Source organism: Littorina saxatilis, linkage group LG12, assembly GCF_037325665.1.
Source record: "Littorina saxatilis isolate snail1 linkage group LG12, US_GU_Lsax_2.0, whole genome shotgun sequence".
NCBI lineage: Eukaryota > Metazoa > Mollusca > Gastropoda > Littorinimorpha > Littorinidae > Littorina > Littorina saxatilis.
In genome coordinates this window covers 39624635-39649278 of record NC_090256.1, presented here as the reverse complement: position 1 = coordinate 39649278, position 24644 = coordinate 39624635, and the positions used below count along the sequence as shown (strand labels likewise).

The 24644-nt window shown below is 43.6% G+C and overlaps 2 protein-coding genes across 3 annotated transcripts in view; one reads left to right on the top strand and one right to left on the bottom strand.

Moving 5' to 3' along the window:
* Window positions 1-13: 13 nt before the first annotated feature.
* Window positions 14-8869, top strand: LOC138981916 (26S proteasome non-ATPase regulatory subunit 4-like). The gene is made up of 11 exons (XM_070355080.1): window positions 14-161; window positions 1036-1176; window positions 1597-1708; window positions 2077-2163; window positions 3122-3190; window positions 3435-3496; window positions 4080-4227; window positions 5051-5150; window positions 6164-6328; window positions 7831-7904; window positions 8255-8869. Exons 1-11 carry the CDS (start codon window positions 73-75, stop codon window positions 8432-8434), a joined length of 1227 nt encoding a protein of 408 aa, XP_070211181.1. The 5' UTR covers window positions 14-72; the 3' UTR covers window positions 8435-8869.
* Window positions 8870-9095: 226 nt separating this feature from the next.
* The window catches only part of LOC138981913 (ATP-dependent RNA helicase DHX8-like), a 38691-nt gene continuing 23142 nt past the window's right edge, over window positions 9096-24644 (bottom strand). For both annotated transcript variants that reach the window (XM_070355077.1, XM_070355078.1), the window contains 5 exons: window positions 13703-13831; window positions 13117-13313; window positions 12367-12546; window positions 9781-11945; window positions 9096-9603 (listed from right to left, as the gene is read on the bottom strand). In XM_070355077.1, the coding sequence (XP_070211178.1) occupies window positions 11708-11945; window positions 12367-12546; window positions 13117-13313; window positions 13703-13831 (744 nt within the window). In that variant the 3' untranslated portion in view covers window positions 9096-9603; window positions 9781-11707. The remainder of the gene's footprint in view (window positions 9604-9780; window positions 11946-12366; window positions 12547-13116; window positions 13314-13702; window positions 13832-24644) is intronic.

Below are 24644 nucleotides of genomic sequence, written 5' to 3'. Positions count from 1 at the left end.
TAATATAGAACATGAATGCATAATTTGTAACCGTATTATTATTACTGCTTACTAAATTATTTACAGAATAGTATGAAACTAGAGTCAAAAACAATAGTACTGGTTCATTTACTGCGGAACAGTCAGAAAAACAAGATGGTGCTGGAAAGTACATTTGTGTGGTAAGTTTTTACAGAAAGTTTGTCGTGTTAATCTCTGTTTTCCAACTCTGATGTACCTTAAGATACACGTTTTCACATACAATTATGCTGCGGTGTGTTTAGTGAATCAAAATGATTAAGAACTTGTTTTCATTAGCATCGTTTGTGTCGTATTGTGTTGAGTCTTTCACGATGACAAAGCGTTTGGAAGCAAAATGTTGCGTTGTACCCACAGGCATCATTTAAATTATTATCATTGAAACACCACATGTATATTAATGTGTTATGTTAAAATCGTCTTAAAATCGGAGCAAATACAAAAAGTCAGAGTTGTTGTGTTTCCAGACACTGACACTAGTGACAGTGACACTTAACTTGAATCGAAGTGGCTACGGTTAGGCTACCCCGTTTTTTTCTTTCTTCTTTCATTACATACGAGACAAATTTCTGTGCTGTTAATATAACAGTTACTAATTGAAGCGAACTAATAATTCACAATAATTATTAGACAACCTGTATGTTGGAAATTCAGTGTATCAAGTACGATTTGATGGATGGACTGGCACTGAACAATACAAACAGTCGTTCTTCCCACGATCCACAATAGAGTGGAATCACCTGGACAACACAGTTGTCCACTCAGCCTCTACTGAGGCATTCAAGGCGGCGCTGACTACCAGCCGCCGATAAACGACGTCGCTGCGCACACCCACCCGTCGCGCCAAAGCCAGCAATCTGGATGCTAGCGACGTAACCCACAGATACAGATACACTGTCAGTGTCACTGTCAGCAATCTTGTGTGTAATAGTAATACTATTTTAGAGTATTCTTCCCAGTTAGAGTACAGATGTTTCATTTGTTTGATTTTCTTTTTCTTTTTTTCTTTACTTGCAGTGTTGACAACAGTGACTACATGCGTAATGGGGACTTTGTTCCCACACGCATGCAAGCGCAGCAGGACGCAGTCAACTTGGTGTGCATGTCAAAGACAAGGTCCAACCCTGAGAACAACGTTGGTCTGCTCAAAATGTCACAGTACGTGGAATTACTGATATTAAGCTATTGTTATGAAGAGAAATTGTTTGAAAATTACAGCCCACAGAAGGAATGATTATGACAGAGTTAAGTTACACAGATTATTTTTGATTTTTTTTTTTAAAGTGGACTGCTTACGTTGTGGTTGTGCTTTCTCCTGCTCTTAGTTATCTGTGTAGTAACATCTAGGGGGCACGACTCACTTGAGTTCCAGCCAGTGAAAAGACAGATGCATCTGGGTAAAACAAAGGCCCACAAAATCAAGTCTTCTCATACAATTACAATGAACAAATTTTGACCTGCCTATTGCTATTACCATAGTACAAAAAAATGTTGGGCCCTGTCACTGGACTTTTTTATTCTGTATTTTATTTTTGTAGCCTGAAAGTGTTAACCTTTTCGGTGTCTGTGTGTGCGTAGTGTGGAAGTACTGGTGACACTGACAGCGGATGTGGGGCGTGTGTTGGCCCGTCTTCACCAGGTCCAGCCCAGGGGTGACATCAGTTTCATCACCGCCGTCAGGGTGGCACATGTAAGTCCTGGTGTGCTCTTCTTCTGTCGCTTTTTTTCCCTTCTTTTATTTTGCAGGGATGAAAGTTCCCAGTAGCATCCAGAAATAAAACAGTCCTGATTGAAGAAAAGATTTCCTGTTCCTGATTTTAAAGCCATTCCGGACAAAACTGAAAAAAGATAGTGTCTCTTGGTCAGATTTTCTGGATTTTAACGTTCATCCCTGTATTTGCCTGTTGCTCCATTTAACAAAAGTTGCAAGCTGAAAGTGTCGATGTTGAGTTTGCTCAGCGGAAGGAAAAGGAGAAGAAAAGACTCAAGGTCATATTTCACATTTTCAGGTTGTCCATTTAATATTGTACTTACAAATGTTTTCCTCTCTTACTGCAGCTGGCCCTAAAGCACCGTCAAGGACGTAACCACAAGATGCGCATCATTGTCTTTGTTGGCAGCCCCATAGAGGATGATGACAAAGAGGTGTGTAATTGAAATTTAATACAGTCCACAATATTCAGCAGACATAATGCATTATAGATGGCGAGAGGGATGTTGTTGAAGTTCCTAGACACAGCTGACAATAGGCCAGTTGGACCTGGATTTCAAGATACAATCATTTAACAACTTCCTGACCGCAAAAAAACTTGTGTCAAAACGTGTCTCACTTTACAAAGCTGTCAGACATTTGACCGAGCTGGTGTCAGAATAATGCGTCAGATCAAAAAGGTATGCGTAAATGACCAAAGACCAAGGCCTGTGATCAACACTGTGAGAGTTTGACTATCAGTATCAGTGCACCAGATTGTGTCAGTGTAAAGCTATATCTGCATGATATGCACAAGAGCAGGCTTTCCTTTTTTTCCATGTCTTAGTCCTTGCAGTGTGCAGTGGCTGCATTGTACTAATTAGTAAACATTGAGTTAACAATAACATGGAACACCTGTATTTATAATAGTTCATGCATGCACAGACACATACACATAGGGAAAAAAACTTTAAAATTGGAACCAAATCTAAGCAATCTGGTGCATTCTGAGCAAAGCTTTGGGTAAAAGAGACAAGGCTGGCAGGCTTCAGGTATCTGGTGCATTCTGAGCAAAGCTTTGGGTAAAAGAGACAAGGCTGGCAGGCTTCAGGTATCTGGTGCATTCTGAGCAAAGCTTTGGGTAAAAGAGACAAGGCTGGCAGGCTTCAGGTATCTGGGGAAGAGGACCAAAACTTTCAGGAGGAGAAAAAAGATTTTTAATTAGAGGATATTTTCAAAAAGGAGGAAGATTTTAAGCCCTGAATGCTGCCCACCGGCAAATTTAAGGCGTTACCAGATCTGCAGTGTGCCCGGTTGATAGTTGTACAGTCTGTTTTGATTGAAACGTCCCTGTAGTCTGCACACTTTTGTATTGTCCTCGGAAGTCATTTTCTTCATTTCTTATCTCTTCAGATCATGAAGACTGCCAAGAAACTGAAGAAGGAAAAGGTCAACGTGGATATCATCAACTTTGGAGAAGAGGTATGTTTCCTTTGACAGGAAAGTTTGCAGTGATTTTGCATTTTGTTTGTCTTGAAAGTTAATTCATTCTTTAAAGAATCCGTCTTCTGTGTGTGTAAAGTAAAGTAAAGGGGTTTAATGTGATTTACATTTGTATTATATGTTCTCCCTATGACTTTGACACTGTCTGCAGGTATTGAAGTGAGATTTCAGAAGAAAAGGGGATGGTGATTAAGAGTATAAACATTGCTCTTTTCTTTCGCAGGGAGTGAACACTGACAAGCTGACTACTTTCGTCAACACCATCAATGGAAAGGATGGGGCCAGGTCAGTCAATAGCATGCATACAAATGTTTCCCCTAACACAGCAGCAACCGCAACCATCAATACAGCAATAGAGAATTAAAAATGCAGGTTGAGTTTTCCATCAGTGAAAAAGATGGTAACAGGTCAGTCTTTAGAGATGAGAATGCTTTGCAGTGATAAAGCTACAGCAACAACAACGCCATAACATAAAAGGTTTTCTTTACAGTTTGCCGTTTTGGCTTAAGAGTTAAATGTGTATGTGATGGATCTTTTGTCCCTGTCAATTTCAAGAGATGTTGCATGTGTTGTGTTGTTTTTTTATTCATATCAGCAGCTGCATTCTGCTGTGCTTTGAGTATGTGGGTAGGGTATCTTTCGTGAGTTCGGTAATCTTTGATGAATGCTACGCACGCAGCTACGCACACACATGACATGGGCAATATCAAACAGTTGGCTCACAAAAAAGTTGAACCTCTCCCTTTCCACAACTGTGGATTCAACCCTAGATCAGTGACATCACAGTGTGATACACTCACTATTACTATTAGACAACCAATCCCTATCTAACTGCGAGATAATTTTCATGCTTTTGACTTGTTTTCAGCTCCCATCTGGTGACGGTACCACCGGGCCCCATGCTGTCTGATGCTCTGCTTAGCTCCCCTGTCATCGTGGGAGAGGATGGAAGTGGGGCGCCCACTGGAGGCTATGAGTTTGGCATTGATCCTAATGAAGATCCTGAACTGGCTCTGGTGAGTCTGTGTTCTTTTGTTTATGGTCGGTTGGTCTGTCTCTGTGTCTGCCTTTTGACAGGCTGTATTTGTCTGTGTCTGCCTTTTGAAAGTAAAACTCTGTATTTGTCTGTTTGGTTTAAACAAAACTTGATTAAATTTAGTATCGTGACATACAATATTTAACATTGAGGATCCAAACTCAAGCATAAAGCTTATATTAACAAATCCAATTTATTTGTTATTTGTCTGTCTTTTTATTTTATTTTTTTTTTTTTATGTTATGCCGTGTGAGATGGAATTTTTTACACAATATATATTCACATCGGCCAGCAAACCTCAAGCCTGTTAGGGCGGGCATTCACCTTTCACGGCCTATTATTCCAAGTCACACGGCTATTTGGTGGACATTTTTATCTATGCCTATACAATTTTGCCAGGAAGGACCCTTTTGTCAATCGTGGGATCTTTAACGTGCACACCCCAATGTAGTGTACACGAAGGGACCTCAGTTTTTCGTCTCATCTGAAAGACTAGCACTTGAACCCACCACAACGCCCTGACCCAGGGTCGAACTCGCAACCTCTCGCTTCCGAGGCAAGTGCGTTTACCACTCGGCCACCCAGACCTGTCTGTGGAGTGGAAGTACGGATAGGTAGCTCTTTGTCTTTGCCCCTTCATAGTTAGTAAATCTACTCACTCTTCTTTTACTATGTATGTTTTTTTTATCACAATGGTGCTGAACCAAAATATCCATGCTAGGGAAAAAAAACAATCTGATTTGATGTTTATGTTCATTGTGTGTATTTGCGTTAATGTTGTATTGATGTGTGGCATGTTTCAGGCCTTGCGTGTATCCATGGAGGAACAGCGGGCTCGCCAGGAGAGTGATGCTCGCAAAGCTGTCACTGCCTCAGTGGCCGAGTCAACCACTCTGTCCACAGGTTAGCGGTGTAACTTGGCTAAATATATGAATATGAATACAAAATAAACATACAGTGTTACCTGCTTTGTGAGCCAGGACACCTAAGAAAAGACACCTTCTGCTATTGCTTTGTCTCTGTACATGACCAAAAGATAAAGACACTTTTAGCTGGTTCCAAGGGTTTCCTTGCAACGCATGTACCACTCAAAACAAAATGAACTTTCCTGCTCCTTTGGGATCTGTTTTCAGACATGGGATTCTTCCTTAAATTTACGGAATTCCGTAAATTTTTAGGCTCCAGGGATCATTCTTGAGATTCGTGCAAATCCGCTGAGAAAATGTTGGGGTATATGTAGGTATATGTATATGTAGGTATATTTGGGGTATATGTAAGCTGAAATATGCATTTCAGGGCCATTTTTGTGTGTCTAAAACACTAAAAACCTTCAGCTTGTGGGGGCTTCGCCCCCAGACCCCGACCAGGGGCGTTGCCCCTGGACCCTACTGGGGGCCTTCTGCGGCCCCCAGACCCCCACCTTCTTTTTCCTTAATTATCACTTTTTCTGAATCCCATGTCTGTGTTTTCCACTTTTGCTGTGTTTCTGCGTTATTGTCTAGCATGACTTGTTTTTGTTTGTTTACAGTTTCCACCGATTAAGAAAGCTCTTGCTATGTTTCTGCTTTGTTTTCTAGCATGACAGTTTTATGCCTCTGTTCTTTTCATCATTCTTAGTAGGCAGAGTTGTCAGTGAGGTTTGTGATGTGTTCGTTGACACTAGCATTCACTGATTGAGAAAGCTGTTGTTTCTGCTTCATTTTCTAGCAGGAAATGTTGAATGCTTCTGTCCTTTTAATATTTCTTAGTAGGCAAAGTTGTCAGTGGGGAATGTTCAATTTTTGTTGGCAGCATCCACTGATTTAGAAAGCTCTTGCTATGTTTCTGGGTTTTTTTCTTTCTAGCATGCCTCTGTCCTTTTTATCAACCTTAGGAGACAAAGTTGTCAGTGAGGTTTGTTCTATTTTTGTTCGCAGCATCCACCGATGAGGCTCTGCTGGAGAAAGCCCTGGCGGTGTCGACCGCCACCACGGGTACCGGGGACAGTGCGTCGCCTGCAGCCACCCCCAGCTCGGACTTCAACACCATGAGTGAGGATGAGCAGATTGCCTACGCCCTTAGGCTGTCCATGGAAAACACTGGTATGTACTGCCTGTTTGTTTGAACAGTGTTTTATTCAACAATTCAAGGATAGAATATATAATAAGCATGTTTAGGATCAACAACAAGCTACAAGCTTATAGTGGTGATCCTAGAAGGAGAAACACACATTGTCATCTGTATGTTTGTTTCTCCTTTTAGGATCAACAATTTATGGATATAATATATATGATGAGCATGTTAAGGATCAACAACAAGCTGTAAGTTTATATTGGTGATCCTAAAAGGAGAAACAAACATACGGATGACAATGTGTGTTTCTCCTTTTACAGCCTGTTCGGTCAGGTTTTGCCAGGGTAGGGTTTCATCTGTGTTTCCATTGAAATTCGTAGTTTCAGCGGTTGCCAGGGCCATTCTTGAGACCGTTAACTCATGTCCATGCTAAACATATGCACCTACATATTTTTGCCTCAGCCTTGTTTTCCATATATCTTTAAAATGCAAAAATTCGTTTTCGGACCTAGGCAGAAAAAGAGAGGGGAGAAGCAAAGAGAGAGAGTCAGCATTTCCAGCTTTTTGTAACCAACATTTCAGAATCTTTTCTCCGATTCATGTGCGAGTTTTACAAGCATGGCTTCTGTCATCTGTTGTTGTGCTTGTTTTGCTTTGTTTGTGTTGGTTGTGAATTGTTTGGGTGACCCCCCGCGGGTTAGGGGGAGTCCCATATTGATTGGGACGAGAAAAAATTTACCCGATGCTCCCCAGCATGTCGTAAGAGGCGACTAACGAATTCTGTTTCTCCTTTTACCCTTGTTAAGTGTTTCTTGTATAGAATATAGTCAATTTTTGTAAAGATTTTAGTCAAGCAGTATGTAAGAAATGTTAAGTCCTTTGTACTGGAAACTTGCATTCTCCCAGTAAGGTAATATATTGTACTACGTTGCAAGCCCCTGGAGCAAATTTTTGATTAGTGCTTTTGTGAACAAGAAATAATTGACAAGTGGCTCTATCCCATCTCCCCCCTTCCCCCGTCGCGATATAACCTTCGTGGTTGAAAACGACGTTAAACACCAAATAAAGAAAGAAAGATTGTTTGGGTGAGTGGGTGGACGAGAAAGTAGGTTGAACTTGCTTCACACACGGTTAGTTGATTGACAAGAGTTTTTGCAGAATTCACTTGATTGCTGCTGCTAATTTTCTCTTTAACAATGATAGAGATTAAATTTTGACCAATAATACATGTTTTCATATTGCAGTTCCATCATTGTAGTTCAGTATTTTACAATAGGGGTTGATAGCTTGTTAGTAGAACATGTTTTGTAGAAGACATCAGTGAGCCTTTGCTTTAACTAAACTTGGCCAAACAAATTAATCCCACAGATTTTGCACCTCAACCAAGGCATAAATTCTTGTGTAAAAAAAAAAAGGCATTCAAAGCTTGAATGGAATGACACAAGAATTTATGCTTTAGTTGAGGTGCAACATTTGTCACGATAATTATTTTGCTAAGTTTATATGAAAGAACAATGCTTTGGTTTGACAGGTGTGGAAGAGTCTGCTGCTGCACCAATGGAAGTGGAAACTGCAGAGGGGGCCACTGCTAGTGCGGGCAAGAAGGTAAGGACTGACAGTGCCAGCACAATCACTTTTGTTTTTGTTTATTTAAAAAAAAAGGAAAAAAAAAAGGTTCTTGTTTGTGTGTGTGTTTTTATATAAACTGGTCATATTTATTATTGAGCAGATTATAGGAGATGGGAATATTACTATAACAAACCAGAGCATTTTTTATTGTAAATATAATGCTTGAAAAGGTATTTCGTTTTTCTAGTCTTTTTTGCTGATCTCCTGGTATTTAGGTATATCTATCTGCATACTTTTTTTCAACATGTGTCATGAAGAGAAGGCAATGAAGGGTATGAATATAGTTTTCAGAAACTGATAGACGTTTTATTTTGTTCCGTCCACAGGATGAGGAGGACTACTCAGAAGTGATGCAAGATCCGGATTTCCTTCAGAGTGTGTTAGAAAATCTACCTGGCGTCGACCCCAACAGCGCAGCCATCAAAGACGCCATGAAGACTCTCACCTCTGACACCCCTAGAGACGGCAAGGATAAGGAGCCACCCAAGAAAGACGGCAAAAAATGAAAAGTGTCCATGTGGAAATAATTTGTGTTATGTTATTGTCTTGGTGTATGAGGTAGGATGTACGGTCCTTCTAACATGGTTCACACTTCTGTTCAGGCTCACTAGATAAAGATCGTGTGTTTTTTCTGTTCCTGTCAGCTTCTCTCGCTCTCCGTCTCACTCACTCTTTTTTTCGTTTTTTTCCCGTTGTGGGTTAGCCCTTTTTGGTCCAATGACTTGAAGCGCCAGCATATTAAGAAAGTTCTGGTATAAAGTTTAAAGTGAACACGCTCTGCAACGGCATTCAAGTGAGAGCTTTAGAGCTGAGAGTCTGATGTAAAGGTCCAGACTTTTTGCTGATGGATTATGTGCGTGAATAAGGAAAGCATCATTAGATGGGTGCTCTTTGTTTGACATGAGTGAGATTGCCACCATAAATAAAACATGCTTGTTGAATCACTTGTTTTATTTGGTGTGTGTCACTGTGTGTGTGTTGGCATGAGTGGATATGTACAAAAATAAGTTGTGTGGCGTGTGCTTTGACTGCCTCAGGGGTCATCTGACAACTGTAAACTTCTTCACTAAAGAGTTACAAACTAACACAGACATTGAACAAACTGTACAAGCATTAACAGGGGTACAAAAACATACGTTCCAAGAGGAAGCACAGAAAACAGAAAAACTCAATTGTTCTCATTCAAAGCAAACATTCAAATACTGTTCCAATAGCATTGCCACATTCTCAAGTTTGTAATGTACCACAAATTTCATCGATCAAATTAACATTTCTTTTTCAATTGTACATTTTCCCGACCTGAAAACACAAATCAAACTTCATGTGACAGTGAATAATGTACGTGTCTATGTACAAAATACACCTCTAATAATGAACCTGACATGAATAATCGATCTAATCACACAATCAACAACTTTCAAAACAGCACTTACACCACTGAAAACTCACTCAAGTCCAAGCTGAAGTCTATCAGGTATAAACTATCCTTGACATAATGTATAGTCCGTTCTCCATTTACTTCATAGTGGTTCTTGTATGTGTGTGTGTGTTTTAAACATTTCTCAATCTACACACATTTTGATATGTGGAAAAGGACAAAATGCATGTGTCAAAATACATCAAACCCTAGAACTGTAGAAGAGAGTCAATTTCAAATAATTATGACGGATGAACACTTTTAATAATAATAATAATAATGGACATTTATTAATCGCCGTTTCTCACAAGAGCTCACGGCGATTTACATATTAATTTCTGCCGGGTGAGATGGAATTTTTTACACAATATATCACGCATTCACATCGGCCAGCAAACCTCAAGCCTATCAGGGCGAGCATTCACCTTTCACGGCCTTTTAAACAACTGAAAACAAAATAGCTGTTTTTAAAAACCTTGCCAGAGGTCAACAATGTTCTCTTCCTTAAAAATTCAAAATCCTGTTATAATAAGGAGCTTTTTCTGAGTGGTGATTGCTAGAATAATCCCAAATAGCAATTAATCAATATTTCTTTCCAAAAAAATAAGTGCTCTCTTTTACTAGGACTACACAAACTCTCTCTCTCTCTCTCTCTCTCTCTCTCTCTCTCTCCATATTACATCAAATGCAAAAAACAAGTCTTCCACACACACTCAATTTTAATAGCATATCCACAGAATCTAGTCCCTAATAGGCATTCACTCCTAATGCCTGCAAGACAGAGTTTATGCCATGACACGCAATACTCTGTCCAACCAAAAACAAAAGCATCTTTTCATACCTTTTTTGTTCCGTGTTGCTTTTGCTTTTTGTTTGCCTTTGTGTTTGTTTCTTTGTCAGTCATAAGGAAGCTTCCATAAGTTGTAAGGGACATCACTCTATGTACCGTACTTTCCGGGTGACAAGGCGCTTCGTTATAAGACGCACCCCCTTCTTTTTAAAAAAAATTGTAATCTAGTCACCCATTGGACGCAGGGGGCCGATAGGGCACACCAAAATTGAAAAAGTATACCGGTAACAAACCGTGGAAGAATGAAAATAAGCTGCACATCAAAGGAAGAATACAGAGTGGAAATATGTGAGAGGTGGTTCCCCTGTCATATCTGAGAGAGGAAACGCTTCCTGCACGGGGTCAGTGACCGGTCAGTGACCGAGTTTAACAGACTGGAAATGTGTGTGCTCTGTGTGTGCGGCCAGATCAAAGGCAGGTCAATTGTGATAGCTGGGTGGCCTTGTTTATAGACACGACCTTCTTCCCAGGGGTCAATGACCCAGTTTTTGCCATGAGAGGTGGTTCCCCTGTCATATCCTGCACCGGGGTCAGTGACCGAGTTTAACAGAGTGGAAATATCTGTGTGTGCGGCCAGATCAAAGGCAGGTCTATTGTGATAGCTGGGTGGCTTGAGAGCTCGAGGAAACTTGGCCAGGGCAGTACCTAGTAGCTGAAACATGCATTATCACAAGTTGTTTGACTGGTACTCAGGCGGTCTCTTTGATTTTTTTTCGTATTTCATACACGGATTAGACGCTTCGTTATACAAGACGCAGGGGTCGAACTCGAGGAAGGAAAAAAGTCGCGCCTTAATATGACCCGGAAAGTACAAAGTACGGTACTTCCTGTAAAACCACCAAACACCGAAGCATTCACGCTGCGTTGAAATATGGAATCTAAAGGTGATGTTCGACACATTCTGGCGTTGACGCTAGAGAAGTGCGTGCACGAAAAAACGGGAGTTAAACTTGCGTATCCTGAAACATTCACGCTCCGGGATGTGTTTCATGATATCCATACACCCGAGTTTGACTTGAAAAAACATTCGGTGCAGGTGAAAGCTTCTTTCTTTCTTTATTTGGTGTTTAACGTCGTTTTCAACCACGAAGGTTATATCGCGACGAAGGTGAAAGCTGACGAATACGACCTTGACTGGTCACTGACGATCAGACCAGGTAAACAAAGAAAAACATGTCATACTCTTTCAGTCTTTGTCACAGATTTGTAAATGTGTTGAGTGTCTTGTCTCTATGTATAGTGAATCCAGTCTCTTTGCGCGATTTTTAAAGTTAGTTTTATTGGTCTACATTTGGGGAAGAAAAAAAAAGAAAAAAAAAAAAAAAAAAAAAAAAAGCCGACCTACCGACCCTAATTTTTTTAGCCATGTTACCAGAAACAGACAATTTTTTTTTTTTGGCCTAAGCAAATATTCAATTTAGTATTGTATGTGCTGTCTTGTGTTGGTGAGAACAGATTTCTTTTGTTTGTAACTTCAACCAAAAACACACACAAATGCCCTGCAAACAGTTCTCAGAATGTGACTTTGGTGTGGAACTTCCTGAAGGCCCTGGAGATTCTCCACGAGTTGGGCTCCTCGTATTTGTTGTAGAGCGGCTCGATCTTCTGCTGCTTCTTCTGCTTGCTGAGCTTGGTGGGATCGGAGAACCTGAAGAACTTGGGAGCGAACTCCACCAGCCACTTGGGGTCCATGGCTGTCACTTCACGCATGTACTCCTTGGTGGTCAGCACCAGCTCGTGGTAGATCACCCTGCCATCATCAAGGGACACCATTTGTCAGTACAGTGGAACCCTCTTTTAAGGGGGGCGGGGGGGGGGGGTGGGGAGTAAATCGGAATACTGATTGGAAACGGTGATTAAAGAAATGGTAGGTAAGTAGCTTTAGCGTCTTCTGGTATCCTACATCACTTCCTAAACCCAGCTCTCAAGTATTTACTGGTTTATGAACACACATACACACACACTAAATACTTTCGTTTTAGCACACATCTTCTCATACCATTTATCTCCTTTCAAGCTCCGCCATTCTTTGGTCCTAACTCAAGCATTCTTGCATTTACAGACACACACAAATACCCATATCTCTTTCTCTTTCACACACACACACACACACACAAATAAAAATATTCACTCTCTTCCCTCTAAAACCATATCCACAAAGCACAACGTACCAGTCTGGCTGTCTGTTGAAGAGGGCACTAGAGGGATGGATGTAGCAGACCTGAGAGTCCACGATGGTGCGGTACCCTTCCTGGGGGTCCTTCTTGGCCGCGTTACGGAAGAACCCGCTGCAGATGGCTTTCTGCACGCGAGCTGTGTTCTTCCCGCATGTAACAACATCCAGCTTGTGCCTGGAAGGAAGGATTAAGAGTGTAAGTTGGTTGCTGGTGTATGTAATGTATCTGTTGCTGTTGTTGGTGACACGAAGCAAGCTACAAATAATGACAAGAGAGATTATACAGACAGAAATATATTGCTGGTATATGAAATGAATTGGCTGCTGTTATACTTCACACAAAGCAAGCCACCGACAATGACAAGAGAGATTATACAGACAGAAATCTTTAACAATACGACAGAAAAAAATCGTGTCCTCAGTTTAAATTATTTCTATCACAAACCATGCATGCTAAGTTCAAGGGATTTATTAAAGGTATTTAAGTGATCTCACACTGCAACAAATCTCAGATTTACAAACTATTGCATAGTTTTCCCCCTGCCTCCATACTTTATGCAAACAAATTTAACAAACTTACTGCTCATAACACTAAACTCGTATCACAGCTAAAAATAGATTACTTCATTCATTTTAAACCACAAAAAAACACTAAATCCGACAATTCTTTTGAGGGCTTCTCATTTCATTGGCAGTAGCATGACAAGTCTAATAAAAAAAAAAGGTAGACATTCTTTTTCCATACCTGTCCATAATGCCCAACATCTGTTTGCGCACATCCTGTGCACGCTTGAGGGTTCGAATCTGGACGAAGTTCTCATAACACCAAGGGGAGGAGAACTTGTTGTTTTTCCATGAGTTGTATACAGACAGCAGGGTGAGGTGGTCGCCCTCTGGCTGGTGGAACTTGGCTTTCTTCTGGTCAGCCAGCGATTGCTTGTCCTGTGCAACACAATCACAGCATGATGAGCATTTAAAGTCACTGGATTTCTCACATTTAGGTGCACGGCATCTATCCATTTTAAAAAAATACCAAGTTTCATGGACTTTTTTTGCAAAGAGTCAAAAACTGAATATTTTCCAAAAATTACTTTTTATCATTGTCCAAACAGGTGAGCCAAATAAGACTGGATCCGCACCAGCTTATGAACTATACCCAACCCCAAAAACCCTCCCCCCCCCCCCCTCCTTTATCATTACATTTATTATTCTCTCAAATGAAGATTGGTTCCGCATAACTGTCACTTACTCCATGGCACATGTCGTACACATTTGGAGCGCTTACTTCCCTTAGTTTCTCAGATCATTCAGACACAACATAAGACAATCACCTTTGGTCTGTAGAAGACGTTCTGCACGGAGAGCATGGAGACAATGGTGAGGATCTCGTCACTGCAGCCCAGGTGGACAGACATGATCAGCATCTTGGACAGCATGGGCTCCAGGGGAAACTCAGCCATCTAAAAACACAGTCACGTAACCTTGAGCAATTTATACAGCAGACCTGTTTACCCCCATAAGTGTTTTGGAGTAATGCTCAGCCCCAAAAATATACTGTTCAAAAAAAGAAACGCATAGCTTGTAATATTTGGTTAATTTAGTTATATGGCTACAAGGATATCCACCAAACTGCAGAAAATGTTTATCTGGTCGTCGACCTTTCGTCCATTGCCACAAGTGAGCTCTGCACGTGACGCATGCGTTATCAGTGGCTACAATGTCAAAATTGCTCATTTGGCATGACCACTCGTCATGCTTCAGTGTAATCTCGTGAAACTCGGGGAATATTGAGCTCTCACCATATCTTCCAAAACCCATAAAAGCGGATTGTTCGCCACAAAGAAATCAGACGACAATTCAGCGACGAACGATGGCCCGATTGAGCAGAGAAGACCGCCAAATTGCATTGGGTCGTTTACAAGCAGGCCAAAGTCAAAGTGCAATCGCCAGGCACTTCCACGTGTCCCAGAGCACCATCAGTAGACTGTGGGTCAGGTTTCAAGCCACTGGCTCCGTTGCTGACTTGCCACGAGCGGGAAGACCAAGGGCGACAACTGCTGCTCACGACCGCTTCATACGGCTCCGCCACCTCCGGAATCGTTTCCTGTCGGCCTCATCTTCTGTCCAGGCTCTCCCCGGGCCACACCGATTATCGGACCAGACCGTGCGGAACCGCCTGCATGAAGCTGGTTTGAGAGCTCGCAGACCTCACAGAGGAGCTGTCCTCACCCGCCGCCATCGCCAGAACCGAGTGCAGTGGGGCAACCAGCACCTTCGCTGGACCGTCCGGAATCACTGGAGATACGTGTGGTTCAGCGACGAGTCCTACTTCCTGCTCCAGCGACATGATGGTCGGAGGAGGGTCTACCGGAGAGTAAACGAACGTTACGCGCCCAACTGTGTGGATGAGGCACCCGTTCATGGTGGTGGAGGCGTCATGGTGTGGGGGGCGATCAATACCGCTGGAAGGAGCACCCTGGTGCACGTCCAAGGGCGCATAACTGCCCAGCGATACGTGGAGGAAATTCTGCGCCCACACGCCCTTCCTCTTCTGGCTGACCAGGATGCCATATTCCAGCAGGACAACGCTCGCCCGCACACAGCACGACTCACCACCCAGTTCCTCACAGACCACCATGTCCAGGTGCTTCCCTGGCCATCCATGTCGCCAGACATGAACCCGATAGAACACCTCTGGGATGAATTGGACAGACGTGTGCGCAGGCGAGAAGAAGCGCCGGCAAATCACCGCGATCTATTGCAGGCACTTCAGGAGGAGTGGGACACCATCCCACAGCAAGATATCCGGCATCTGATCCAGTCCATGCCCAGAAGGTGCCGGGCAGTTGTTGCTGCTCAAGGCAGTCACACCCCCTACTGACTTGACAGCCTCGGCACCCAATCGTATTGATTGACTGATTGATTTGAAGATGCAAATGAACTGTGTGTGCATTCAACTGTGTCCATACCAAATTTCAAACAAATAATCTAAATATTGGATTTTCTGTTAATTTTTTCGAAAAATAAAACAAATTTGGCAAGTAGCAACTATGCGTTTCTTTTTTTGAACAGTATAGTAATCCTGGCACAAAAATAGTAATCATCCAGCATTTGTCGCCAATTACAACGCACATGACAACTGTGTCTGCGAAACGCAATCATGCACCTATATCCATCATTCACAAACAAAACACATCAGTCAGTTTTTGTAGTCATCATAATTTAAAAGAAGATCACATCAAAAGCACATGCATCACTGATTCTTTTTCTTTTGCTCGTAGTAGGCCTTTTTCAGTGTGTCAAGCGCTTCTCTACTGTACTTGCGTTTGCCGCATGAGTGAGGGCGAGACTTCACCACTAGAAGGCTCTCCAGCGTCTCATCAGACAGACATGATCTCTGGTCAGTCATGTGCTTTTTCACCCCATTTTACCATAGAAAAAAACAATGCCAAACATTTGAATTTTTTTTTACTTTTTTTTTTTTTAATGAAAATCGTAGTCTTGACACGGATAGCGGAATGGCGTATTTTTTGCAGAAAATCGTAATAAATTACGCCAAAATCGTAAGGGTAAACAGGTCTGATACAGACTCCTTCCATTAGGCTAAATCCGCCTGGTGAGCAGGGATAAGGCAGCAAGTGTCAGCCTACTTTAGCTATTGTTCTCTGGTCCAATGTTTGCTATTGGAAAATTTCAATAGTAAATTTTCATTTGATTAATATACTTACCAACTCACATATATAGCAATAACTTCGTTTGGTTGCTAAGACATTGAAGCAGTCTTACATGGTAACATGGGGAGATAACTCTAAAACAAAAACCATATGCCATATAAGGCATGGTCCGTGGTGGTTATCTCCCCTACCGGTGCCCTGCGCATGCGCAGGATGTATACCGGTGATACTCATTCCGTTCTGAAACATATACCCCTTCATACAATTTGCGGGGCAGGCTGGGAGGGAATTCGATATGTGAGTTGGTAAGTATATTAATTAAATCAAAATTTATTTATGAAATTTGATATTAAATTACATATTCTTACTCAACTCACATATATAGCAGATTGCTAATAATAATAATAATAATAAAGTATATTTATATTGCGCCTATCCCTTACAAAAAACAAAAATATTTGGCTCTAAGCGCATTACAACATGTGTAGGGACTTGGTACAATCAAGTCTGACAAATACAATAACACAATATACAGTCGGTCTCTTGGGTAAAAATGGGAAAAGCAGCTTCGACATTTAAACACTGCTACTAAAAAATCCTCTAACAATGCATACTGCTTTACAATATGCATTTATGTATAAATATAGTTAAAGAACATCGAGTTAATAGGAATTAGAAAAGGTTCTTATGATAAAACTATCTAGCGAACGACGAAGAAGAAGAAGAATAAAACTATCAATGTCAATGTATAACAAGTCATTCAACGTAAATGGCCAAAGAACAACAACAAAGCAATGATGATAAAACAGTTATACTCAATGGCTAATAACGAGGCAGAACTAAATAGTATCGACACAAGATTAAAACAAAACATATTCCTGGAGACACATTTATACATGTATCAAATAATCAATATACAAAATACAGCCCTCGCACACACACCCCAAGGCACATGTAGTCGCACTCATACACCGCGACAGCAATCGCGCGCACGTACAAGGGAAAAAACACGGAAATAAACAAAGAAACAGGCACATGAAATAGCAACCCGTCCCCAGTCGGCCCACAGCGCGCTACGATGGCAAGTGACCCCTCTCCTCAATGTGGCAGATACTGAACAGCCTAGGCGTTGAAGTATTGCCGGAAGAGGTGTGTTTTTAGAGAGGACTTGAAGGAAAGGAGAGAGGTAGAAAGGCGGACAGACATGGGCAGAGAGTTCCAAATAGAGGGAGCTGTGTAGATAAAGGCGCGCTTGCCGAAAGCGTTCAATTTGATGCGTGGGACAATCTAGGTGGTGGGTAAATTTACTCACAGTTAACATCTTGTAAGTATCTGGCCTGCAGCTACAATAGCTGGCAGACCGAAAGTACTGAACTGCCGGGCACCAGATACGTCCCGTAGGTAAACATATTAAAAGGCATCTTCTGATGTCTAGTAGATGTGTACTATAATAGCGGGTACTTAAAATATCCTGCAGATAGAAACTCATGACTACGTTCTTGCACGTTCAATGAGCTGCATTTATGACTTATGTAAGTCTCTCAGACTTGAGAACAGGTAAAGAAGATGCCCACACTCTGACCTCTTGAGTCTGTGCTGCCTGAAGAGGGAGGACTGACTGCCCCCCCCCCCCCTTTTCTTGCCACCACTGTAGGCATGCCTAATTAATGTGGCAGACCATCTAGCTAAGGTTGACTTCACTAAGTCATTGCCTCTACAAGAGTTGATGGAAATAAACAAAAGCCTTTGTTCTAATGATCTAAACGGATCAGTGCGAGTTAGAAATATATTTAAAACTCGAAATGTTCAATAGGCTAATATGGCTCTAAGAGAGCCAAAGTATTGCAAAGTGGATTGAATTGTATTATCAGAGCTAGTTCCTCAGGTTTCTGATTATTTGTCAGAAATTTGAATTAAACCTAAGCGCTATAGATCAGTCTTTCTCCAAAGAGATGTCTATAGCAAAACCAGATAGAAAATGCACCTACTCCCACTTCTCTCAGAAGCTACTAGAGTAAGTATGACCGCTTCTCGTGTTTAGATTAGTAAGGCTAATTTTGTCAAGGATTAAACAATCCGATCTCAAAAGCTCCAAAACTAGGAGCAAATCCCAAGTCGGGACTGGAGATTTGTTTTCAGCCAACCAAAGGGAGGCTCCTTTAGTCACGATGGCTATAAAGAGCCCAAGTGAAAAAATTTTGCGACCTAGCTGTTTCAGTGCAACTGATATCGCGTAACGTCTTAAAACAGAGACGTGGGGAAAATTCAGAAAGCCCGAATAGGTGGTATGCCACCTGCAATGAACGGAGAGAAATGGAGTTCTTTCCGTTAATATTACGCCATTTGTTCCAAGCCAGTCAATGTGACATGGAAACTAAGCCGCTGAACCCTTATGGGATCTCTAGACCAAATCCAGAGTTGAGGCAGAAGCCCCTGAGCGTCTCAATGATTCCCGTACAGTAGACACCCGTGAGGATCGAGTGTAAAAAACAGCGCCCTCTTGCCAGCTTTAAGGGGCTTAAGGGCTGGCAACCAATGAAAAATGGGCCCATAATGTGCGACCGACAGGCCGCTCCAAGTAAAATCGAGAGAATTATCCGGGAACGGGAAGAAGAACATTTAGCAGAAGGTGATAGTACCGAGAGGCAAAAAACTTCTATCAGCGGCTTCTCCAAATTCACCAGGAGTAGAAGCGCGTAGTGAGATAGAGTCCAAACCGTGTGGACATACTTGTCCGACTGACTTAGAGAGTCTGCCAAGTCATAGAGCCTCTCAGAAAGGTACTTCACTGCTAAAAAGATCTCGTGGTGATAACACCACATTAAAATCTCGCATGCTCGATGTGGCAACGATAAGGAGCGAGATGCCCCCCTTGCTTATTGAGAAAAAAGGCCACTGTGGTGTTGTCTGATTGAAACAACACATGTTCTCGCCTGACAAGGGGAAAGCATTCCACAAGAGGCAGAAGAACTGCTTCGCTGGTGGAGAGAGAATCAATGGGAACGCCTTGCCTGAGCAAAGGTGTGAGAATCCAAAGATTGGTTGTGTCTGTGAACCAGACGAGAAAAGACACTAACATGATCCAGCTCTTTGTTTGATTGCTTAGAATTGAAATAAAATGTAGCCACTTACGATCTATTTTGTGTATCCAAAGGTGGGAGTAAACATCGGCACGATCTTTGTAAGTGACCCAAGAGAGGACCTCAATAAAGTGGTAGTCCTAATCCCCCTCTAGCCGCTGTGGGCGGGGATATAGCTCAGTTGGTAGCGCGCTGGATTTGTATTCAGTTGGCCGCTGTCAGCGTGAGTTCGATCCCAGGTTCGGCGTAAATTTATTTTCAGAGTCAACTTTGTGTGCAGACCCTCTTCGGTGTCCGAACCCTCCCCCCGTGTACACTACATTGGGTGTGCACGTTAAAGATCCCACGATTGACAAAAGGGTCTTTCCTGGCAAAATTGCTTAGGCACAGTTAATAATTGTCTACATAAACCCGTGTGACTTGGAATAATAGGCCGTGAAAGGTAAATATGCGCCGAAATGGATGCAATCTACTGGCCGTATAAAATTTCATCTCACACGGCATCACTGCAGAGCGCCTAGAACTGTACCCACGGAATATGCGCGATATAAGCCTCATTGATTGATTGATTGGTAAAACACAAAGGCAGAAAGCAGCGTGAAGCCAAGCACTAAGACTCCAGTTGACATAACTGTCAATAGTATGAATGAAAATGTGCTATTGTTTGCCCACTGAACCCGACCGCTAAATCGCCCCGAGGGGATAAAGTGGTGGGTATTTGGCAAAGCGCCATGCCGGGAAGAAGATAAAAGCCAAAGCTGAGAACGGCCAGCTTAGCGCTTCGATAAGACAGGCCGAGGACTTTTCTTTGCTGTGAGCTTCTCTTTGTTAGAGAAGAGTCCGCGTGCAAAGAAGAGGATTCGAAAGAGAACCCTCGAGCAAGGAAGAGATTTAAGTCTCACCGACAAAACAATACTGTCGGCCGAGGCCTTCTCCCAGACGAACAGCAAAGCTAAATCCTTTATATATGTGTCCCGACAGAACACAAAGGCATCCCGTGAGTACGTAACCGCACAAGGGAAAGAACGAATCAAAGTCTTGTTCAAAGACGATAATAGAAAGAAGTGCGGCCACAATCTTCTACAGCCAGGAGATAATTGTTCTTACAGACAGTTTCTCCTTGCTATAAACATTAAGATGTATGACCGTCAAGTCCGGTGCAACCGGGAGCGGTTCCGTAGTAAGAAGAAAAGAACAAACTAAGTTCTCAGGCTTGGTGTAACCGAGGCCTACGGATAGCGCTCAGCGCGTGATGCGTTACTTGCGCGGGTGACGCAAGCGAAAGCGACGCCGCCTCGCTGCCCACAAAGGAAGTGGTGACAAAGGAGAACCATTTGGTAAAACTTCCACAAGTTCAAATGCCCCCGAGGGAGGATCTAAGAACTAAAAGTTCGAAAATTTCCTGAAATAAGGTTCAAACCAGCTGAATGCGACGCAAGCCACAGCAAACCTGAAGCAGGAGCCTCCCCATAAGATGCCGGCAAAGGCAGAAGTAAGGTAAAAGATCGTTTGAGAAAACTTTCATAAGTTGAAAAACCACCAAAGCAGACTCTAAAACTTAAAGTTCGCAGATTGTTCCTGAGAAGGAGCAAAATCAGCCAAAGCTGATGGTGAAGTAACGGCAGATGACTATGCTACTGCTAACCCCTCAGGGAAACAGTGCGTATTAACCTCTGCTGCTAGTGCCAAAACGATGGCAGCTTCCTGTTCAGTAGTATCCCAACGATCGTTTAAAGGACGAGAACCGGAAACCAATCCCGGCAAGGCAACCTCTGCCGCAACCGGAAAAGATCGGGGAAAAAAATTTTCAGAAGCCAAAACTCCGCGAACGGATGTACCATCCACCTCCCTTGTGCCAGCCACCTAGCTGGGGGAGGAAGCGGATGCAGCCCGTGGAAAGGCAGAGGAAGCCGCAAAAGTGGAACCGGAAGCCAAAGACTGATGATTGCCGACTGCCAACACCAAAGTGTTAACGGCGGAAGGCAAAACCATCCTGCTACCGGAAGCGACAGCCGCCGAAGCCATCTTGCCTAATGGCAAGGCAAAGGAAGAAATCAAAGGTCTGCCAGTGCTAGCGAGACGAAGCTTCCGGTTGGTGGTCGCAGAATGATGATCCACACGACCAGGAGCAGCAAGCCAGGGCTGAGCCTCTGCAGGAGAGTCCCCATGAGCCGCTAACAGCGGAAGGGGAACCTCAGTCATGAAAACTTTCGCAAGTTGGTAAGCCACAGCCGGTGACTCAAGAAACTTGAAGTTCTCAGCCCGTTCCTGAGAAGGAGCGAAGTCAGCAAAAGCTGATGGAGGAGGGACAGCGGAAGTGGTTGCCGCAGACACCCCTTCAGAAAAGTAGCGTGAAGTGACCTCTGCTGCCAAAGCCAACAAATGATGCAGCTTAGCAGGAAGTCGGCGAGGAGCATCCTCGTCTGCATCCGACGCTTCTTCTTCCATATCCTGCTCATCCCCAACAGAAGCATCATAACGATCATCTGAAGGATGTCCAGCAGAACCGAAATCCGATGAGGCAACTTGAGCCGAAACCGGAAGTGGTTGTGAAAAATTTTCCGGAAACCGGAACTCCGTGGAGGGGACCACCATCCGTCTGCCCAATGCCAGCTGTAAGGCTGGGAAAGGAAGCGGATGTAGCCTGAGAAACGCCAGCGGAAGCCGCAAAAGCGGAACCGGAAGCCACAGGTTGACGAATGCCTCCTGCCGACAGCGAAGTGCCACCAGCGGAAGGCAAACCCCTCCTACCACCGGAAGCCGGCCCGACCGAAACGGAGGGAGCGGAACCAGCAGAGGACTGTATAGCATGAGCATCGACCAGCCCCAACGAATTGGAACCAGAAGATCCCGTAACCTGTCTACCGGAAGCCGGCCCGACCGAAACGGAGGGAGTGGAACCGGCAGACACATGCTCTTCACCTCCCATGCCCGGGTCCGTAGCGCCGGGATGGTTAGTGGAACAACCCTTACGATCGGTGTGCAATTCCGCCGAAACGGAAACCGACGTGAAAGGCTTGCGTACTTCGCCAAGAACACCCTGAGGTGCTGATGTCCTAGACTCAGACAAGAACTTGTCAAAAGATGAGTCCGATATTTCCAACACCGTCGTTGGACCTGCGACCACGCCAGCGGACGTGACCGTCGCAGTAGGTTCGGAGCGAACCCGCGCAAGCGAATGAACATTTGCAACACCCGAGGGAAGAGGCAGAGCAGCATGCGAGGCTATTTGCCTTTCCGACGAGATCAAAACATGTACCTCTGTTTAAAAAGACGATAAAATCGCCAGCAAATCGGCTTTAGTCAAAGATGAATCTGCGCTAGGCGTTTGAACTTTCTTGGAAGATGCCGAAACAGACGAGGTAGGTTTGTCAAACGAAACCGAACACAATTCATCATTCGCCGGGTTGAAAACGTAAACAGAAACGTTATCGCTCAGTGAAAATTTTCTGAGTACGAGACGCAGTGGTAGTAGCCACCTTAACTTTAGATTTGGTCGCATTGCCTGACTGAGAACTGGGAGAGCAAGCCTGACTGGTCGAACTCCGAGTTTTCTCTCTCTCCTTATCTTAAGGTTTGTCAGCCATTTTGTATGACAAAACTGAACCAAAACACAAGTTGCAACACGCTCCAAAAGTTAAATCAAACGTGTCTCGGTAATAAAAATGAAAGCTCTCACCCAATACTTGAAGTAGAGATGAAACAATAACAGCGTTACCAAGATTCGATGGTCAGTCACGGCCGTCAAGACCAATAGCTTTAAATCAAAGCCAGAGTGCAACAGCACGTCTTGCTCCGTGCGTTGAAGAAAAAGGAATGAGTATCACCGGTATACATCCTGCGCATGCGCAGGGCACCGGTAGGGGAGATAACTACCACGGACCATGCCTTATATGGCATATGGTTTTTGTTTTAGAGTTATCTCCCCATGTTACCATGTAAGAGTGCTTCAATGTCTTAGCAACCAAACAAAGTTATTGCTATCTATGTGAGTTGAGTAAGAATATGTAATTTAATGGAAAATTTCAATAGTAAATTTTCATTTGATTAATATACTTACCCAATTCTCATAAATGCATTGACTTCAATCTCACATGCTAGATGTCGAAAAACTACTCAAATTACCTGCCCTTTCAAGGGCATATACAGAGAAAGTGGAGGACCTATGTGCTTCATGCACCCAGACCAGAGTCAAAACCCACGATCTGTAACACAAACAGCACAAACTCCAGCCCAGTATGCAGATGGACCAACCCGTGTGCAAGCCCTGAGAGGTCCTGCTGAGCGAGTCGGCCAGATTAAAGAGCCGGCCGGGGAGAAATTCCCCTGAGATATTGATTCAGTGTGAAAGGAACCAAATCAGAATCCCGTAAACTCTGTCTGACAGGGAGCGAGAACTTGCTCCTCCCTGCTCGTCCACATAGACAGCAACAGAAGTATTGTCCGTATGCAACCGGACATGCCTGCATATAGCCAAAGAGAAAGGCTAGTAGACTGAGAGCTACTGCTCCTAACTCCAAGCAATTGAGATGCCCAAGGAGTTGAGTCTACATCCACAGCCCCAAGACTGTGATTGCCAATGTAGGCTCCCCATCCAGACAGAGACGCATCCGTGAAGCGGTCTAAATCCGGGGGGGGGGGGGGGGGAACAAAGCTAGGGAAAAACACCCTGAGCGATCCAATTGGATTCCAGCCACCTACTCGCGTGGAGGAACCCACCCTGGAGGAGGACCCTCTTGTCCCAGACCTGTGAGGCCGAGTCCCAAAGAGACTTGAGGAAAGACTAGAGGGCCAGCATAGCCATCGATTCCATATGACCGAGGATCAAGGCTTAGGACCTCGCAGAGGTCTGCTCTCGTGCCAGCCTGGCAGTGATAAGAGCCTAAAGCCTCTCTATTCTCTCCTGTGAAGAACGAACCTTCCAAGAGACAGTGTCGAACGGCATGCCCGGGTAAAAAAACCCTGGGATAGGGACAGCTCGGATTTTGCCTGGTTTACTGAGAACGCCAGGCAAAGAGCCTGGTTCAACACGATCTGAAAGTGCAGCTGGCAAGCTGATTGACTCTGATAAAAGATCAACCAGTCACCGAGGTAGCCCAGAGACGAATATCTCTCCGTCTGATCAGAACACCCAACTGAATGCCCACCATGAAAAAAACTCATGGCCAGCAACAGCCTGAAGGGCAGAGCCCTGAACTGAAAAAACCTGGTGACCCCAGCAGAAACGGAGCCACTTCCTGTCTGCAGGACGCATAAGGAAGGCTCGTGTGAGAGCACAGAGGAAAATCTCAGCAAAAGCTGATAACTCTAGACCATGCCGTCCCACCTCCTCCGGAGAGGAGAGGGAGGAGTCACTGAACGAAACACCCACTTTGTGACCGGGAGCGCATCAAAGCGCTGCTACTTGTCTATAAAAGAAGGGCAAGACTGAGGCGTCCGAGTAGGTTTTAACAAAACCCCGAAAAATGCCTGTCCCTTGCTTCCTGTAGCCGGTGTGAAATCAAATCCCTTGTAAAAAA

What these genes read in the sequence shown, in the direction of transcription:
- LOC138981916 (XM_070355080.1), top strand. Translation starts at nt 73, where the DNA reads ATGAAACTAGAGTCAAAAACAATAGTACTGGTTCATTTACTGCGGAAC. An exon ending in TAGAGGATGATGACAAAGAG is followed by an intron (nt 2,164 to 3,121) that starts GTGTGTAATTGA and finishes TTATCTCTTCAG; the next exon opens with ATCATGAAGACTGCCAAGAA. An exon ending in GTCAACCACTCTGTCCACAG is followed by an intron (nt 5,151 to 6,163) that starts GTTAGCGGTGTA and finishes TTTTGTTCGCAG; the next exon opens with CATCCACCGATGAGGCTCTG.